The sequence below is a fragment of the Durio zibethinus genome, chromosome 22 (assembly GCF_047325235.1).
Source record: "Durio zibethinus cultivar Kanyao isolate XHJ-2024 chromosome 22, ASM4732523v1, whole genome shotgun sequence".
NCBI classification, from domain to species: domain Eukaryota; kingdom Viridiplantae; phylum Streptophyta; class Magnoliopsida; order Malvales; family Malvaceae; genus Durio; species Durio zibethinus.
The window spans coordinates 16,046,240-16,066,559 of record NC_143183.1 but is presented as its reverse complement, the minus strand read 5'-3'; the positions used below and the strand labels follow the sequence as shown (position 1 = coordinate 16,066,559).

General features: G+C 29.5%; 2 protein-coding genes across 6 annotated transcripts; one reads left to right on the top strand and one right to left on the bottom strand.

The window, feature by feature from the left end:
• The first annotated feature begins 5,422 nt into the window (after positions 1-5,422).
• On the top strand, positions 5,423-9,667 carry LOC111306662 (meiotic recombination protein DMC1 homolog). Of its 5 annotated transcripts, none has more exons than XM_089751614.1 (16): positions 5,423-5,657; positions 5,744-5,826; positions 6,391-6,482; positions 6,574-6,645; positions 6,745-6,783; positions 6,892-6,949; positions 7,047-7,092; positions 7,238-7,283; positions 7,590-7,712; positions 7,807-7,868; positions 8,241-8,307; positions 8,390-8,482; positions 8,566-8,634; positions 8,727-8,805; positions 8,968-9,134; positions 9,362-9,503. In XM_089751614.1, the coding sequence occupies exons 1-16, from the start codon at positions 5,641-5,643 to the stop codon at positions 9,404-9,406; spliced, it is 1,158 nt and encodes a 385-aa protein (XP_089607740.1). In that variant the 5' UTR covers positions 5,423-5,640; the 3' UTR covers positions 9,407-9,503. The 5 variants fall into 5 exon arrangements, with proteins under 5 accessions (XP_089607740.1, XP_089607741.1, XP_089607739.1 ...); XM_089751615.1 differs by having other exon boundaries at positions 7,587-7,712; positions 8,426-8,482; XM_089751613.1 differs by having other exon boundaries at positions 7,587-7,712.
• A 37-nt stretch (positions 9,668-9,704) lies between these two features.
• On the bottom strand, positions 9,705-12,434 carry LOC111306663 (stem-specific protein TSJT1-like). Its single transcript, XM_022904451.2, has 4 exons — positions 12,076-12,434; positions 10,826-11,066; positions 10,614-10,734; positions 9,705-10,114 (listed from the first exon to the last, which is right to left on the bottom strand). Exons 1-4 carry the CDS (start codon positions 12,276-12,278, stop codon positions 9,924-9,926), a joined length of 756 nt encoding a protein of 251 aa, XP_022760186.2. The 5' UTR covers positions 12,279-12,434; the 3' UTR covers positions 9,705-9,923.
• Between the last annotated feature and the right edge of the window lie 7,886 nt (positions 12,435-20,320).

Here is a 20,320-nt window from a genome sequence, read left to right as displayed (position 1 = left end):
TCTAATATTTTATTACATTCAATCAAGCCTTGAATTCTCTATTTTAGATTAGTTGAACCTTTAAATATATATTTTCACCTCAACTGAGCCCTTAATTGAATAGAAATAGATGTTGATGGTTAGTCAATTTTTGTCTAATAAGGGCTTAATTGATGAAAATATATGTTTAAAGCTTAATTGATTGCAATAAAACAATAAAGACTTGGATAATTATTGAATTTTTGTTCAAGGGCTTTTTTTTGCTTTTTAGCTGAAAAACAATAATGAAAATTACATTATAAGTTACAACATTACCAACATATACATAAAACAAAAAATGTGTTTGTTGAACAATAAATTTAAATCATTGATGTAAAGTACATTTGAAACCTCATATTATTGAGCAAACTCATATCAATTGCTATGCCAGTTGCATGCAATTGGAGGTACTGGTGAGACCAACTTCATTAATACTTGCAATAAATTTTGTGCAATTATTTCAAATGTAATTATAAATAATAAAACACGATACTATCAAATATAATTTTTAGTACCAACACAAAATGAAAATCATTAACAAATCAAATCTTCATAACTTTGTATTTTAATGGTGTAGTTAGTTCAAATCTAAGAGGGAAATATATGAGGCATTGTCTCAAATTGACGTGGAATAGAATGACATTATACTATAAGGATATCAATTGGCTCATATAAGGTAAAGTTATCAAATTATAGTATGAAGTATAAGTCTTGAAACACAATAATATTTTTTTCAACTCTTTTGCACGCTCAATGGATTTATATAACATCACATATTTGTCTAATGATTAAGTTCATCAATTAAATTTCTTCACACTTGTGCCCAACGATCTAAACCCATTCCAAGCAACCCAATAATAGAATGAAAATCATAGTGTCCACCTGCCTTTATGGTACTCTTTATGTATAGTTATTACTTCACTGGTAAATTATTCAAATATCTCAATTTTGCTTTACCCTAGGAATGAAGAATGAAAAGTACATTCATCTATGTGGTCAATTTCACTAAATTAACAATGATTAATGTTGATGTACAATCTTGAGTAGATAACACAATCTTTCTATGTGAAGGGTCACGTTAGGTAGATGTATCTATTTTGATAGCTCTATGACCTTTTATCTTATCCATATATAGTAGTGAAACCAGGAAAGTTGTTGACAAATTAACTAATTCAATTAACTTTCTTGTCATGGCCAATTTATTAGCCTTATCACATTAGTTGAAATGTTTTATAATTCATTCCACCTCATTCAATGGCAACTCAAAAGACATCTCATTAACTGACTCTTTATTAAGTTCAATTTTGTCTAATAAAGATACATTTCAATAAAGAAATTGGACTTTCTTTCTTTATATACTCTAGAATTTCATGCGCAAAAAGTATTATGCTTGCCACTAATTACGCAATCACATGCCTTCTTATTAATCCTAACTTGATTTGCTCATTTGGCTTCTATTAAAATCATATTGAGTGCATTTTTAGATACCAACCATCACAACTTTTTAAATAATGTTGGCTTGTATTTATGTTCAACAATTGTAACGCTTTCTCAAGTAAAACCTTTATCTTCGTATGTTGGAGCTTTAAAAAGGAGTTGATTATCTTACATGATTATTCAAAATCCTTTGAAATAATCTGAGGTGCCCTTTTAACTTTATATATGCACTAATAGCTTTAAACGAATATACAAAGGTATATTATAATGAATGTCTTGTTATAATTTATGGATAACAAAATAATCTTAATAAAGGAATAGAAATCATACATATTTGTTGTAAGATTACCAAAGTACATTATTTTGTTCGTCCAAGTAGCAATAATTTTATCCTTATACTTTATCAATAATTGTTCCTTTATATACTTGATTACTCTTGGATAAGTCTGATAATCAATTTTTAATAAATTTAGATGCCTTTGGTACTCATCTTAGGTATAATAAAACACAAAGACACTTCAATCTGACATGAACACCTTTCATTTTTTCTTATGTTAAAAAAATTTCTTACAATTTGCAAGCATATTTCTTTACGATAGGCAATTTGCAAAGAGGATTTGTTATGCTAAGGAACACTGCTAGTGTTGCATTCATCAATGCCAAGTTTGTGTCAGTAGCAATAGTAAAAGGAAATATACCTTCCGACATCAAACTTTTTAATGTACAGTGCCCAGTTATAATTATCATAGCATTCAACCTTTATGTACACAAATGCAACAAAAATGTCATTTTAGTGAATGTCACACCACTAATTTCAAGCAATATGGGACGATATTTGTTGGTTTTATAAGTACAATCCATAATGAGAATACTTGAAAAGGCATGCAACAAATCTATACTAATAAGATGAGGCAAAATAAGTCTTTCACATTGTCACTTGTCTCATTACTAATATACCACTACACGTATTTACAATTGTTCAACCTTTTCATGAGTTATTGCATTTTGTGATCTATTAATTTTTTTCAATAAATTTATATATTTACGTTTATTATATATAGTCTTTATAGTACTGACATTTCTTTTCATCATGTTGGTTTAAGGTTAATAATATGTTACCATATTATTTGACATATAAGTTATTGTTAGTTTTTTTATTAGATATTCTACCCACAAATGAATATCCTTTTAATTATTTTGCTAGTAGATGATTATGAAACCTACAAACTACTTTTACACCCCATTCATTATCTCTTACCGATTTAATCTTATTTAACTCAAATGGACAACCATACTTATTTGTTCTCGTTCCTTTATGTTGCATTTCTTATACATTTGTCTTATTCTTTTGTTTCTTGTATTTTCTACTAGTTTATATGTCAATCTTATTCTAGGTTTCCTCGTTAGACCCCCCAATTCAGAGTTCTTAATTAGAACAATAAAAGCTATTATTTTTTTCAATTTGCCTAACCCATGAAATTAGGACTTTTCTACTAAAAAAAAACCTCACAACATATTTGACTTATCATTTTGTGTGTCTATATAAATTAACCTTAAAATAAAATCTTTATCAATTTGTACAATCTAAATTTAATAACATAATAACTCTCCAGTTGTAAACGAAGAATCATAATCGTATTTATTATCCAAAATTATGTAGTGATTTATTCCACTTAACAAGTGTAGTTTTTCAAACTATTCTGCATTTTCAAATAAGTTAAAATATTAGAATAAAATGTTTTTGGATACACATATTCAAAAATCACATTACATTTTCATATATGCATATTCAATAATATAAAGTATATTTTGGATATGCATATTTGAAAGCTAGTGTATATTATCAGATATGTATAATTAAGAAGACAATATTTTTCAGATATGCATATCCAATAACATCATTTATTTTTTAAATCTAGAGATCTAGAGGTGCAAATTTTGGAACTAAAATTAGCTTGAAATTTTGCCTTTTTTTTTTTTTTTTTTGCATTCTTTATCCCACCAATTTTCTTTTCCATTTCGTTATTCATTTTCATAATGAACAAAATAAGAAGAGAAGTAGTAATGATTTAGGGTTTGTGATTGAAATAGGGATGACAAAAAGAAAAAAGAAAAAGAAAAAAGTAGGATGGGTGTAGGAAAGGTAGAAAAGTAATTTCATAAAAAATATTTAAATTATTTCACTTAAGAATAATTTTGTGAAAAAAAGATAACGAGCAAAACTAATGGTGTAAATAGATAGCGTCTTGTTAAATTCAATTTTACCTACATTTTTGGATGCAATTATAGTCACCTTTGATGGAAATAGAATATTCCATTTACATTATAGATTATTCTATTAAGAATTTTAATTGTTTTTTAATTTTTATTATACAAAAATAAAATAATTTATTTTAAAATCTAATTAAGGATAATAAAAATTAAAATAAAATAGATTTTTTTTCTTAAAATATCAAGAATGCCATTTTTTCTTTTTAAAAATAATCTTACTCCTCAAAGAAATTTTAATAACAAATAACTCTAATAATAATAATAATAATAATAATAATAATAATAATATAAGACTTTATTTAACTTACTAAGAAATCATCAGAAACAAGATTTAAGATAAACATTAAAATTGAATGAATTGATCACTGAATATTATGCAGTTGATGGGAGGACTAAAATTAATGCATAATGGTTCTCATTGGCATAAAATCTGTCAAGTTTTTTCATGAAATTGTGTCATTCAATTAAATTTATTTGTTACAAATTTGTATAATTTCTTGAGGCTAAATTCATTCTTTTCTTGTAAAAATTCACAGTACATAAGCACATGCATAATCTCTACATGACTGCTGCTGTCATCACTCCTGTCTCCACGCTTTTACGGGGTTTCAGAGCCTACATTTTCCAAGCATGAGAATCCATTTCAGCAGAAATCTATTTTGAATCGACCTCTCTGTTGAATGCTGTTCATTTCAGCAAGTTTAGGACAAAGAAACAAAAAGAACAAGAAGAAGAAAAACAATATAATTAGAACCTTTATATAACCAGAAAACATAAAATAATAATAAAAAAAAAATCTAATGTTTAGATGGAATCTCACCCTCCACAAGTCTCGCGCATCAAACCATAGTTGGTAGCTTAAGACCTGTATCTGACGAATAAGCAGTGATGTTTAATAAATTTTTTGTTAAAAATTTTTGGGAATAAAATTTTTTTAAATGAAAAAAATGAAATTATTGGTTTTTTTAAATTAATTTTTTAATTTTTATAATTCTTATTTAAATTTTGAAATAAAATATTTTTATTTTTCATATAATAAAATTAAAGAAATAATTATAATACTTTATAGAATATTTTTTAATCTAGATGAAATATTCTATTTTCAGTTTTAACTAGAATTGATAAAAATATATGTATATAGTAAGATAGTAAAATTGTATAAAAAAAAGTAAAATGGTAAATATAGAACTCCCGATCTAGTAAAGTGATAAATTTGACCATTATCCCTATTTTAAATGTAAATTGCTTAAATTTTTATTTTAATAGAAAGTATATATACTTAGTTCATTTGATAATTTATTTATTTTTAAATAAAGTAAAAAATAAGATTGACAATTTGTTTTGTTTTAATAAAATAAAATGAAAATAAAAATTTAAGTTCTTCGAATTTAATTTTATTTGAATATATAAAAAATATTGTTTAACATTAAATAAATATTTATTAGTATAATTATGATTTTTTTTTTTTTTTGTTTAAGTGAGAGAGACCTATTACTTCTTCTGTCCCAACCTTATCCAAAATGAATTATTTCTCAAAATTCGATTTAAAGGGTACAAAATGCCCAATCAGATTTTCCACTTGATGGTTAATCAGCAATGCCGAAGTGGACCTCATTTACTACTGTGATAACCTGGCAGCATCATAGCTGCTTAATGTATCCATCGTAGAGATTATAACTGGCTATGAACTCTGAAACCAAGCGGGAAGAGGCTAACACAGCCAAACTGTCTTTCTCAGTTCTCACACAACCAAACGCGGGTCTCAAGCGTCGTTTAAACGAAATTCCACAAGCTTCTTCCTGCCTTTTAAATCTCAGGTCCTTCGTTAATTCACTCCCATTTCAAATCAAAATCTCCCTCTCCTTCACTCTCTCGCACGCGAAAAACAAACAGAAATTCTATACTGCGACGAAGATGATCGCTACACTAAAGTAAGTTTAATATTTCTTTTACAAATTCTTGTTCTTCCTTTTTCTTTTCTTGTTTGAGTCGTAAACGAGAATTTGCTTGAAATCAGAACTGAAGAAGCGAGCCAGTTACAGCTGGTGGAGCGAGAAGATATCGATGACGAAGAGTATTTGTTTGAAGCCATCGACAAATGTAGACTATTTTCATTCTTCAGATTCTGACTATATTTCCGTTTAAAATTTGTGATTCTGAGTTGCACAATTTTTGAATCATTTCTGCTGTCTACGATTTCTTCATCTTCTCGTATCAGCTTGTACGCGTTCTTAATCTTCGTTTTGATCTTATGCTTGCGATTTGATTGACTACGTAGCTCTTCTTGTTGGAGATTTTTGAGTTGTCGCGATTTTTAAGTGAATTAGCCTGATTTTCTTGATTATTCTAGAAGTTTTATTTTCTTTCTTTTGAGCTTCAGATCTGTGTTCTGTTATTCTCTGTTTCAACTAAGTTGTAAATTTTAATAAATAAGCATGTTTCCCTGATGTCGCTTGCAAATCGTTGTTGAAAATATATGAATTTGAACATTTCTTTGTTTTTTTAAATTACATTTAAAAAAAAATCATTTCTCTTTGTTATGTCATAAGATTCCATTATTTAACGAAGATTATAGATTTTTAGTAATTTTCTATGCTTTAATGAGATGCTTAACGAGTTTCTCAGTTTATTAGATTTGAACTCCAATATTTTCTTTTGGTGCAGTGATATCTGCAGGAATCAATGCCGGAGACGTGAAGAAGCTTCAAGATGCTGGGATCTACACCTGTAACGGTTTAATGATGCACACTAAGAAGGTGAATTCAAATTTAATTAACATAATTGGAGTTTTTAGTATTATGGAGGAAATAGTTTTTTAAATTATTATCATATTCATGTCTTTTGCAGAACTTGACTGGAATCAGAGGTTTATCCGAAGCTAAAGTTGATAAGATCTGTGAAGCAGCAGAGAAGATAGTGGTTGGTTGAATTCATCTCATTGATTTGGTTCTTTTTTTCCTTTTGTCAATTTTGTTATTTCTTTTTTTTTTTTTTTTTTTTCATGTTTTGTTTCCTCAGAACTATGGTTATATCACCGGAAGCGATGCTCTACTAAGAGTAAGTTCAAATTTCATGTTTTGTTTTTCTTTTCTTGTTTCACGTTTTTAATTTATGTTTATGGTAAAACTGAATGCCATTTGGGTATTCTTGTTTTTGGCTTTATAGAGAAAATCTGTGATTCGCATCACAACTGGAAGCCAAGCCCTCGATGAACTCTTAGGCGGTAAGTACTTCTGCTCTTTGGGAGATATTTCATTACTGTTAATATATTGATTAAAGTTCTTTGTAAATGATTTGTAATTATGCCTAAACTTTTAAAGGTGGAATAGAAACTTCGGCTATCACAGAAGCTTTTGGAGAATTTAGGTCAGAACAAGAGCATATCGTTTACCATTTTCTCCTATATGGATATTAAATACTACTATCATTTGCCAGTTGATATCTTTCCTGCTGGTTCATGTCTATCCTAATTCATGATTAACTTGTATTCTAATATACAATGTTGATTTAGGTCTGGCAAAACACAGCTGGCACATACTCTATGCGTTTCTACACAGGTTTCTAATCTCATCTTTGTGATCCATGATTAATGCGAGATCTTTATTAATTCTTTGAAATTGGGGATGAAAGAAAAACAAAATAAAGAATTGAGCTAACCCCGTTTAATCTACTCGAAACTACCTGTGTTAATTGGCTTGATCTGAAGGAAATTTGATTTGTTCAAATTGACTCTTGGAATGAGAAATTCCCTCAAGGTTTAACATTGTTAATGCTGGATATATGACATGTCTGAACTTTGAATCATAAAAAGTAGTACTTAGTAAATCACGTTTGTTCACTTAACCTTGATTTGTTTTCAGCAGAAGGCAGGACGGCAGGAGCATATATCTTCTCAGAATATCATAATTAAATATTTTTTGTCAGCCAAATATTTTTTAAGTGCTGGTATACTGAACATTGATTACGTGGCAAAAATATTATGCGGGGTGAATGGTATTTCGATTTAGTTCAAGCAGCTGACCCTATTTTGCCATATACACATTGAACTTTGTTAATCAGGCTTTTATATTGCCTTCGCAGCTTCCTGCAAACATGCGAGGAGGGAATGGGAAAGTTGCTTACATTGATACAGAAGGAACTTTGTATCCTTTCTATTTTTACTTAGGACAATATTATGTTACTTACCCATAAAAAACATACACATAAGTATAAATAACTGTTTTGTGATGACATTTTTTTAAAATAAAGGAATAAGATGGTTTTTTATTAGGTTAGAAATTTTATGTGAGAAAAACCCACTTATGTGTACATATATATATATATATATATATTTGTTTATATATGTATGAATGTTTTATGTGTAAATAACCCTTCCCTTTTAAAAACTTCTAGGTTTTTTAATTTTCGTATTCTAGTTTCTCTTGTTTGAGAAGCTAACTAAGATAGGCGTATTATCTTCAATGTATTTCCAACTAGTCACTTAATTTGTCTACTTTAACTATATACACTTGCAGCCGGCCTGATCGAATTATACCAATAGCGGAAAGATTTGGGATGGACCCGGGAGCTGTTCTTGACAATGTAAGCATCAATATCCATGTATCATCAATTGAATTGTAGAAATAGATTTCAAGTATTTTTCTTATTTTTATGAATGTCAAAGATCGTTTATGCTCGTGCATACACATATGAGCATCAGTACAATCTGCTTCTGGGTTTGGCAGCGAAAATGTCGGAAGAACCATTCAGGCTTCTGGTGAGCATTGTTGATAGCATCATTCTATAATGCTGATATCATGGAGTCCGTTTGATGATGTTTGTTTGCGCTCATATTTTCAGATTGTGGATTCTGTTATTGCTCTATTTCGAGTAGATTTTACAGGGAGAGGAGAACTGGCCGAGCGCCAGGTTTATCTTGAAAAAGCTTATTACAACTTAAATATGTATGCTTGTGCATGAGTTTATCATCTTTCATAAAATAAACCTTTTATCATTTGCAGCAAAAATTGGCTCAGATGCTCTCCCGATTGACAAAAATAGCTGAAGAATTTAACGTTGCAGTCTACATGACCAACCAAGGTACGTGCTCCAATCAGTCTAGTTAATCTCTTTAGTTGTTGATATTTTCCGGAGGCAAAAGTGCAAGTCGATAACAAGGATCACTAGATTTGTATCTAATTTTTACCAAGCCCAAAGTAGAGGTCCATCGCTAAACTATATTATATGGTCTGTTGGTTGCAGTTATTGCCGACCCTGGTGGTGGGGTGTTTATATCAGATCCAAAGAAACCAGCAGGAGGGCACGTGCTAGCCCATGCAGCCACAATAAGGTTGATGTTCAGGAAAGGCAAAGGTGAACAGCGCGTGTGCAAGGTGTTTGACGCCCCTAATCTGCCTGAAGCTGAAGCAATATCCTTGCATTATTACTATTTTTAATTATGAAGAATTTTTTTGATTGCCCCAAATTACTTAAACCCATATCTTTTTATCATGATGGCCAAACTCAAAATGACTCACCGTCATTGTTCATCATGATCATTGACTATAATCAGGGCTTCTCACATAGCATAGCATATAGCAAATTTTTATCTTCACAGTACTACAGCTTTTTGTTTAGTTATCCTTGATAGAAACACGTCTTTCAGATAACACCAGGGGGCATTGCAGACGCAAAGGACTAGCTCAGAGATGAGAGACCAAAATTGGCAGCTATATTTTCTAATATTTTCCAACTATGGAACAACTCTTTTCGTTTAATTGACTGTTTATAGTTCTTCCTCTTAGAACTTAAGTTCGCAGGGAAAGGATTTGTCTTCCCTTGTATGTTTCATACCTATATGCTAGGTTATGTTATATGGGCGGACAAGATATAACATCTAACGACGTTTCTGTAGGCAAGGTAAAAAAAATGTGAGTAGCAGTAGAGAAATAGTATTCCATCACTTCTAGCTTCAAAAATATTTGCTTTCTATAATCTACTAGAGAGGAAAACCTGTTTAGACAGAAATATTATTCCATGTTATGTACTATGTCAAGCTCAGTTTTGATGGTAAGCGAACATGTACAGCTGCATAAAATGCTGTCTTAGTTTGAAAAATACCACAACAATTCTAGAATTTGAATAGCCAAGTCATTGAGATAGAAAATTAGGACTTTTAAGACTAAGTAGAATGGATAAAACCGGGAGACATTCTAAGCTCAGTACTGGGAGGACCAGTTTGCAGCACTTCCAACTTTTTTCATTCCAGCTGATTCCTTCTTTGCGTCTACATCCACACTAAAATTTGCACCACAAACATGACCTGAACTGTCAACCCTTGGCACTGGCTTCAACTCATTAAGGGGGTGCTCAAAGCTCCTCAACCCTCCAGAGGATGTGAAGAAGCACCCTGAAAGAAAGAAATGGGGGATAAAGTTCTCGTGCTCCTAAATTTAGAAAATAATCATAGTGAAAACTATCTTAACAAAGTGAAAAAAAAACTTCAAGACATGCGTAAAGTTAAGGAAAAAGATAGGTGATCCCCAATTTAAACCAAAGTTTGAAAGATAAAAACACAATCATTATGATAGAAAAACAATATAAGAAACAAATGTAGAAAGTTATATCATGCATGTTTAAGCATTAAAATCTGCATCCCACCCCAATTTCCTGTTCCAACTTGATTTTCATTCAGTTCCCATTTCACCTTGATTTTCATTCAGTCACTTTACACCAGTCTCAAAATCCACTTCAAACATGCTTTTAATCTTTACCCAAGTCTGTTTCCCCCATTTTTTTCTACCTACTTGTGCCCAACAAGATTACTTAGAATGAAAGTAAAGGAAGCCCTAGCTTGTAAAATGATGTGATGATCAACAATAGATTAGGATATTCCCTTATAGTTTTACCTTTTGGGAATGGAGCAAAAGACTTCCCACAGCCCTTCTTGACAGTCTCCTCATCATCTGCAAGAACAAGATGGCCTTCGGCGTCAGTTCCCCAGAAGAAAGGTACATTTCCTTCAGCATCCTGCGCAAGACAAAGGTAAAGAAAACTGAATCATATGGATCAAATATTAGAGACATCCACTGCATTAGCTGACAAAATTAGGTTTACTTACAGAAGCTATAAATGTGGCTTTTGAAGAGCCATCATAGAGAATGAAAGCAAACTTCCCCTGAATATCTCTTACAACCTGGTCAGGAGGGTAAGGACCTCTGTCTCTAAGGGTTCTGTAAGCTTCAATAACAATGATCCCCTCATTTGCTGTTTTGTTCAAGCCATATTGTTGCTTAAGAATAGCAACATTCTCAATGTGGCCTCGAAACATACAGAAAATGTCATCCACAACTGCAAAGAGTCTGAGAACATAAAACAAAAAATATTAAAATGTCAATTTCTGAATCTCCATTGCATTGCTAAAAGAATAAAAGAAAAGAACAAACTTGTAAACTTTCTTGTTATAGTTAATCTCATTATATGAAATGTAAACATGTACGATTCAAAAAGGCATAGCAGCATCAATAAGTCGATCGCCTTAAATGAAATAACCAAACAAGTAACGGAGGGCCAAATCATTTAAAGTACTAGAATAAAATAAATCCAATCAAGTCAATCTATCTTTTGTCTTTCTCAAAACCATTACATTAGTTCTTTAGTTTTGGACCAACTCAATGTCTATATCCCATGGTAAAATAATTCACCTAGAATAAAAACAAATCGGGCCTTATAAGCCATTGAATTAAAGAAAACAAAGAAACAAAAGATTTGAAAGTAATGACTTATTATAAAAGAACCCATATTATACATGATTGAATGACATACTGCTCAAGGGTCCAACGTTAGAACTTCCTCAAGCAGCATGTCGTTCTCAAATAATTCTAGAAAAAATAAATAACTGAAAATCTAGCAGGATAGTCGTCAACGACCGGCGAACAACCATTAATGTAAATAATTCTTTTCTTTGGATAAGCAAACATTGAACTAGGAATTGCATTTATAAATCACAGTTCTCATACCAAGTGTAAACAACAGAACGACCAACAAAATCTCAAGTAATGTGAAAAAGATCTAAGAAGCAAATCAACCCAACAAGAACTTGGGTTTCTCCAAATCAATAATCACATATAATCTTTGTATCGCATTATGAGCCATACAAAAAAAATCATCATCACAAGAAACAAAAGAACAAAAAAAGCAGAGAAAGCAAGGAAAAAAAAACACAAATTTTCTACAAGATTTTCACCACCAGGAGAAACGATAAGCAACGAAACCAAAAAAAAAAATTATTGGGATTGGATCAATAAAAAACCACCAAAAATGAAATCTTGAGAATGACAAAAAAGATTAAAAAATGAAGAAAAGTTTTACCTGGGAAGAAGTGGGTTTTGTTTTTCAAGAGAGTAAGCCATGACACCAGAAGAGCCGAGACTGACGGTGACAGAACCAGGATGAACAGACGCAAAGTGGTTAGCCAAGAAGCCATTTTTGAGAGCAGCAACTCTCTCAGAGGGATCAGGAGAATTAAGAGCATCTGGGCCCTTGGCAACCGATTTGTCAAAAACTGCTAGCATCTTTTATCCCTTCTTTTTTTTTTGCAAAGATCCAAAAACAATCACAGATACAAAACAAAAGGAAAAGGTTTCTTGATCTTTCTTTGATTGATGGATGCAGAATGATAGAAATTGGTGATGTTGTGACAGGTAAGAGGAATGGGAACTTTGTAGGAGAAATTTCGGAGACTTATATAAGCAGTTGAATTCAGTTTTCTATTTCCAATATTACCCTTTTGTCTAATGCTGAAGACCGAAAATTCATACGAATCGCAACACATCCAATGAAACCCAACATTGTTCCAAAACTTGCATATATTTCTATTAAAGGGAATTTTATCTAAAAAATAAATGGATATTATTTATTTATCCACATATTTTTATAGTTAAATAATATGGGTTTTTTTGTTTTTTTTTTTCAAATTAAAAAAGTGCTCATGATTAAGTTAGAAGCTAAATGGAAATTAATTGTATTGATTTTGTATGCTCTTGATTCCATGATTTGGGGGCATAATTTCTCATGGTAAACTGATTTTTGAACGTGCAATTATAATCCAATTAAATGTAAATATATTTTTTCTAAATCATAACTAAAGAAAGAACGAGTAGACTCAAGCTTTATCAGGAATGATCCATTCACTTTCCGGTAAAATCAATTCGATTTCATTGTTTATAATTTTTTTAAATGAAAAGGTTGTTTCAGTAACTTGAGCCGCATATATTTTTTTTTAGTACAGGAATCGGTGGCGTGGCAAGTGGCTGGGCACATTTATGGAATATAATATAATAAAAAGAAGGTTTAAGTTGAACTTTGATTCGAAAGCATAAATTTTTTTATCAGAATTTCGTATTTAATTTTTACATTTAATTTCAAATAATGCGATTAAAAAAAAGATAAATTTTTAATGATATCTAAAATTTTAAAATCAAAAACCTTCTTATGATATTTTAGAATTTTTTTTAAAAAAATAATGATATTTACAAATTTAACTTAAATAAAAAAAATTTTTTTGAAAAAATATGTTTAAAAATGATTGTAATTAATTAAAAATTTTTGTAATTAAAAATTTTTTACATCATTGTTAATAATATTTGACGTAAAAATTATTTTAAATAATTCATCATTTAAAATATTTTTGTTGAAAAAATATCATATAAGATTTTTACAGAGTGCTCATGTTAGTTTCGTTATAAGATTTTTAGATAAAAAAAAATGATGTAATCATATAAGACATACTATAACAAGGACAAATTGCAAAAGGACATGATATTACTGTATTCTATGCCCATTGTCCCATATCATGGTCTTTTATTTCAGAGTAAGTATTCTTATAATTAATCAAATAAATAAAATTATTATTTTATTGAATTTTTTTTTTGGGTGGGGGAGAATTATTATAATAACATTTTTTCAATGTCGTTTTTGTGCACGAGTCGTACATTTGTCATGTATATAGATTAGAGATATAAATAATACATTAGTATTCGCAAGTTATTCAAATTCAATTTGATTAAAATTTAAATTTGATTCGATAATTATCGAGTCGAGTTCGAACTCGAGTAATTTGACTTATCGAACGAATCGAGTTGAGTATATTAGTACCTGGTTCAAATAACTCGTGAGTCTAATCGAACTTTTTTATTATATATATTGTTATTATTTTATTTATAAAATTATCATTTGACCCTTAACCTAAAAGATCCTAAACTTTTATTTTCTTCTTCCCCTCTTTTCTTTCCCCATTTCTCCTTGTCTCTTTCATCTCACAAAAAAACCCTTTGCAATACCATTTCCTCCCACTACACTCTCTTCCAATCCTTTCGAAGCTGGTTTAGATCAAAGCCAACTCAAATCCAAGACACATCAAAGTTGGAATATCCAAGACCAATCAAATAAATTGCCTTTTTGTTAGTCTTTCCATTTTACTTTCTTTGTTCGTCTCTTGCACACTTTTTCTACTACTTCGCCTTCTCCATCCTGTAATATTCTTATCAATGCCTTAAATAATTTGCGTTTATTTCACTCTACCTTATTATTATTATTATTATTATTATTATTATTATTATTATTATTATTCTCCAATCTTTTCCAAAAACCCTAAATTTATTTATTCATTTGTTTTTTTTCAAAGATTTGCTGGTGCGATTAAAGTTAGGGTTTAAAGAGAGGCTTGAATCAAATTCTGAGATAAATTTCAGGTATATGATCTTCTATCTCCTGCTTACCTGCTAAGAAAATGTGGAAAAATGAAAAATAAACAGGAAAATGTTTGTTTTTCTTTGCATAATTTTGTTTTGCATGTCGAAAAATTTTTATCTCTGAGTCATATAAGCAGGAATATTAATATTGATTTAATTTGTTGATTTTGATTCTCTTATTTGTCATCCTAATTGCATTGTTGTTTTGCTAATAGCCACATTGTTGATTTGACTAATGCTGCTAGTCTAGAAATGGTGAATTTTCCTTTTTTTTTTTTGTTTTTAAATGCTAATTAAATTGATGCTCATTGGGAGTTGAAGGTAAATTTCTTGGACAGAATGGGGTTTGATAACGAGTGCATACTGAATATCCAATCTTTGGCCGTAGAGTACTTCTATCTTCTTTGTCGTCTACTTGTCGACCTAAATGAAGCATTATAGTTACAATGCACCCATCTTTACTGCAAACATGTTTAACCCATCATAACAAGAGAAATCTCTCTGATTTTCTTGATAATAATAATTGAGAGAATGACATAGTAAACTTTTTTTTTTGGATTTGGCTAAGTGAAATGTTTTTGAAATGTAATAAACTACTGTTGTTAATTTGTCTAATGAAGCTCTAAAACACAGTTAAAGGAAATGTCTAAACTGTTTAGTTTTGTAGGTTTCAATTTGTACAAAACCTGTTATCATTTGAAAAGAGGTGATAGCTTTTGAGATAAGAACAATATATATTTGATAATCCTAAGAGGATTTTCACTTGCATCAATAAGAAAAGCTAAAATAAATCTAAAACATTTAGAAAAATGAAAAACTCAAGATTACAAAAACATGAACAATAGAACAAATGAAATGATATCCAATTGATAATTAAGTCAATTAAGTCAAATGGGGATTGAAGATGGCTGTATCCCATTAAATTGAACAAGAATTTGCAACTTTTACATATATATGCTGGCAATAGTGAAATGTTAAAATTTTCTTATAGGTGATCATCTCATGAATTTTACTCAAAATTTATAATTCTAGGTATTCAAAATTTATTTTGATTATGTGATTAACTAGCTAGTTAATTATATGTTAATAAAGGGTAAGTTATGCCTAATTGTGGGATGTATGATAAAGTTATATATGGGTAAAATTTTGTTAGAAAAAAAAATATGTTAATAAAAAATGTTAAGGCATTGGAGATTTTAGTTACTACATGTGTAAAATGAATTTAGATTTTATTTATTTACATAGTTTTACGTTCTAGATATATGAAAAAGCAAAAATTGATCAATTGTTTTAGTTATTGCATGTGTAGAATCAATTAGATTTTATTTATTTACATAGTTACTGTCATCCCACTACATTTTAGTCTTTGATCAATTCTTATATCTGGCAATGACTATGTATATTGCTTACAATTTCCATAGATGATTATCATTTACTGTTAAATTTCCATACTCTTGTAATAACTTGTTTCTAGCAACTTGCTTGGCATGTTTCTCATAAAAAAATTTACCACATGTTTCTAACAACTTGTTTGGCATTATTGTTTGATTCCAAAATTGAATTATTGTTTTGATTTGTTTTTTTTTTTTTTTTGTTATAGAAAACTAAACATGTCATAAATCATACCAAATATCTCCTCTGTACTAGTTCAATTGACAACAAATTCTTTTGCTAGTCAAAATGTGTCAGATGATGATAATGATTCAATGAATGAAACTTTAGATGTCATTGATGGTAACACAAATAAAACACCAGTCATCGATACCAATGATAGAGAATGTGATGATGCTGACCTTGAAGAGTGTGAGGAAGATAATGAGAAAAAGAGGCAAAAGACATTTGCTGTTTGGTTAGAGTTCAAAGAAGTCACTTTTTCTGATGGTTTTAAAAAAATAAAGTCTGTCCATTGCAAAAAAAAGCTAGCAATAAATGTAAGTAAAAGTACAATTCAATTTAAGAAGCACTTGATAACTTGTGTTAAGCGAAAAATTTTTTAGAATCAATAACAAATGATCAACTTTCTACTAGTAGACATATGTGGTGATGTACAGATACTACATACTCTCACAGATGTCAAGTTTGATATGACAAAAATGAGAGAGACAGCTGCACATAGGATACTTATGCATGAGCATCCTTTTTCAATTATGAAAGAGAAAGATTTTAACATAATGCAAAAATATGGGATGCCTGAATGGAAAAAGATATCACATAATATTATTAAAAAGGATTGCATGCAAGTTTATGAAATAGAAAAAAAGAAATTAAAGGCACTGTTGAAAACTGTCAGCAAGATTAGTTTGACAATATATTTGTGAAAGTCAAGTAATCAAAAGATTGAGTACATGGTTCTTACAACACACTTTATAAATTCTAATTGGAGATTGCAAAAATGCGTTATTGATTGTATTTTTAAGTGTCTAAAGGAATGAAGATTTGAAAACAAGGTGTTTACACTTTCTGTGGATAATGCTTCAAGCAATGATGTGATGATTAGAATTCTTAAAGAAACCTTTTCAAGAAATAGAAGGTTGCTTTGTAGAGGAAAATTATTTCATGTTTGGTATTGTGCGCATATTTTAAAATTCACGGTTCAAGATGGTCTTTCTGAGATTAAGAATATGATTTGTGATGTTCATGAAAGAGTCTGTTTTATTAATCAAAATGAGGCAAGACTTAACTCATTTTCTGACATAGTATAGCACTTACAGTTGCCTAATAGAAAACTTATTCTCAATTGTAAAACATGTTGAAATTCACATTTGAGATGTTATCGACTACAATCATATTCAAATAAGTGTTTTCAAGACTCAAAAAACGAGAATCTTATTACGAATGTTATCCAAGTCATGAAAATTGAGAAAAGGTGGAGAAAGCTTGCGAGATTTTAGAAGTCTTTAATTCAGCCACTAAAATCATCTCTGGAAATGATTATCCAACTTCAAACCTATTTCTGAATAAAGTTTATCATGTGAAAGTGTTGTTGGATAAAATGATGAATGAAGACACCTATTTTGTATTTTATTTTCTCTTTTTCTTTTTCTTTTCCTTTTTTCTTCTTTTTTTTATGGCAACTTTTCTGCTAGCCTCTTAACAGCCGTCGGTAGCTGCCTAATAGCCACTGACAACCATTCTAACAGCCACCAGCCATAATCTCACAAATCTCAAAACTTTTAGGATTTTAATCTTGTTTTTTGCTCTATAAATAGAGCATTGAAAACCCATAACAAATGAGGAAAAAAAAAAAGAGGAAAACCTCTGCAAAAAAAAATTTATTGAAAAAAAAACTAGTTAAAAAAAACTTTATTAAAAAGCCAAAAGACTAAAACAAAAAAAAACAACACAAACCTAAAAAAAACATAACCCTTGGTAGCGAAGATCTCAGTGCCAAAAATATAAAAGAATTTTTTTTTATTCTGACCAAAATTTTAGACCTCGATCTATGTGGTTCAAGGATGTTTTTCATGAAATGGAGGTTGGATTTGAGTTTAGAGAGTCAAAAATAATTTTTTAGGTATTTTTTGAGAATTTTTTTGACACATTTAACGGTGGCCAATGACGGCACCGGTGACTAGCAAAGCCGATCGGTGACAACATAACCCATCGAAAACTGGGGAAGGTGAGAGAAGAAGAATTCTAAGAGATGCAAGAGAGAAAGAAGAGAGAAGAAGAAGGAAAGAAAAATGGAAGAGTTGGGTGTTTTAGTGGCTATTTATAGTGAAATCAAAACGACGTCGTTTTGATTAAAATGTGGCTAAGCCACCAAGTCGAGCCAGGAATTGAGCTGAGCCATATATCCAATCGGTCAAGCCATTGACTATAGGTCTAAACCAGTTGACTGAGCTATTTTAAGTCGCCTTTCAATTTTGACCGTGTTAATCATGGGCATTTTAGGTATTTTTATCATATCTTTTTATTTCTTTTATTTTTTTGCTCAATTTTTTAATATATATTTTATTATTTAATTTATGATTTTTTTGTTATTTTTGTATAAACTTTTCATATAAAATAAAATAAATGGTAAAAAATATAAAATAGTTTTAATTTAATTAATTTAAAATAATTGCTAAACATAAACTTATTAAAATTTTAAAGAACAAGAATAAAGAAAAATAAACAATAAAGAATAATAATAAAAAAATTTATATAAATAATAAAAACTAGTAAAAACATAAGAAAAGGAAATTTTTATCTGACGATAAAATTCAATGATACTCTAAGTAGTGATATCTATAAAATTTCTAGGTGAGAAGACTTTTTTTAAATACTACCAACGTATTTGAGTATTTATATAAAGTTTTCAATACAATAAAAAAAATTTTATTAATAACAAATAAAATTAACTAACAAAATAAAAATAAGGTGATAAAAAAATGAGAAAAAAAATTTATTTGATAACGGCATTTTAAGAGTATTCCGAGTAGAAATGCTTTAAGAAATCCCTAGGTGAGAAGATCTTTTTAAATATTACCAGTGTATTGAAATATTTATAAAAAATCTTCAATATAATAAAAATTTCTCTTTTCTTTAAAAACTTAAATAAATAATAAAAAGATAATAAAAATCAATAATAAAATGTGTGCATTAACATATTAGCATTTTTTACATTGCCTGCACAACATAGTTTTTACGAAAAATAAATTGAATCTCCAATGATGAGATTCTAAGGTATTCCGAGAAACGATGCCTAAGAAATCTCTAGGTGATAAAAAGTTCTTCTAATGTTACCAACGTATTAAAACATTTTAAGGAATATTTCGATAAAAATAGTTCTAATTTATTTTTCTCAAATAAAATTTGAGCACTAAAAAAATAAAATAAAATTTAAAAAATCAATTTCTAATAAATGAAAAATCAAGAAAATTATTTTTCAAACACCGAAAATAAGAATGTTTTTATTAAAATCAATGGATAACACATAGTTAATAGGTGCCATTTTAAATGGATGCTGTGAGGGTGCTAATCATTTCCCACGTGTAATTGACTTCCGAACCTAGACTGTTTCGTAGACCATAAAATTATCTTTTTAATAAATTTTAATTAATTTTAAAATCTAATTAAAAGGATAAATTTTAATAGGTGGCTAATCACACCTAGCCAAAAAAGATTGGTAGCGACTCTTTTTTTTTTCAAATTCGTCGGACGAACGTAAAATCGTTACTATAGCTTGGCGACTCCACCGAGGACGTTATTTATTTTCGAGAGTCAGGCCAAAGTTAACTACATGTTATCCTCAATTTTTAATTTAAACAGTCTTAATCAGTATTTAATTTTAAATTTCCTAGATTTTTATTTTTCAAAAAAAACCAAAAATAAAAAAAATCTTAAACAAAAAAATTTCACACATGTTTCTTTTACTATGCCCTTTTATGCTTTATTTTTCTATATATATTAATAAATTAGGATACATTTTCACACACAATGATACGTTGCATTACATACATGAGCTTTATACCCAGGCTGCATCCTTTATAGGAGAAAATAAAGTACCTATGCTCTCGTAAGGTGATAACCTTCATAATAACAAACGAAATACTTCCATTCAAATTGAACAATTTTCGTTCGTAGCCTGTAATGGGTGAGGATCAGGGCACCTTACTAGCCCAACATGGACGATAGTAAGAAACAATTTGGGAACCTTTATATGCGTGTCAATCCAAACTAAACACGTAATAAGCTATAGGAAGCCAACTTTAGGTAGAGCTTTGCTAACCCTTTTGTAGAAAGTACCTAAGTCCAAAACATGTAAGAATAAAGCAAAACAAAACAACAAAACAAAAACAAAAAAAAATCTCTCAAAATTTTTTAATCTCAAACCACATCTCACGCTAACTCAGTTTTATTTTATTTTCCTTTTCTTTTTA

Coding starts and splice junctions, on each gene's coding strand:
- LOC111306662 (XM_089751613.1), top strand. Junction 7,284..7,586: donor CTCTATGCGTTTCTACACAG/GTTTCTAATCTC, acceptor ATTTGTTTTCAG/CAGAAGGCAGGACGGCAGGA. Junction 8,806..8,967: donor AGTCTACATGACCAACCAAG/GTACGTGCTCCA, acceptor TGTTGGTTGCAG/TTATTGCCGACCCTGGTGGT.
- LOC111306663 (XM_022904451.2), bottom strand. CDS start 12,278: ATGCTAGCAGTTTTTGACAAATCGGTTGCCAAGGGCCCAGATGCTCTT. Junction 11,067..12,075: donor CAAAACCCACTTCTTCCCAG/GTAAAACTTTTC, acceptor TTATGTTCTCAG/ACTCTTTGCAGTTGTGGATG. Junction 10,115..10,613: donor TTTTGCTCCATTCCCAAAAG/GTAAAACTATAA, acceptor TCTTTCTTTCAG/GGTGCTTCTTCACATCCTCT.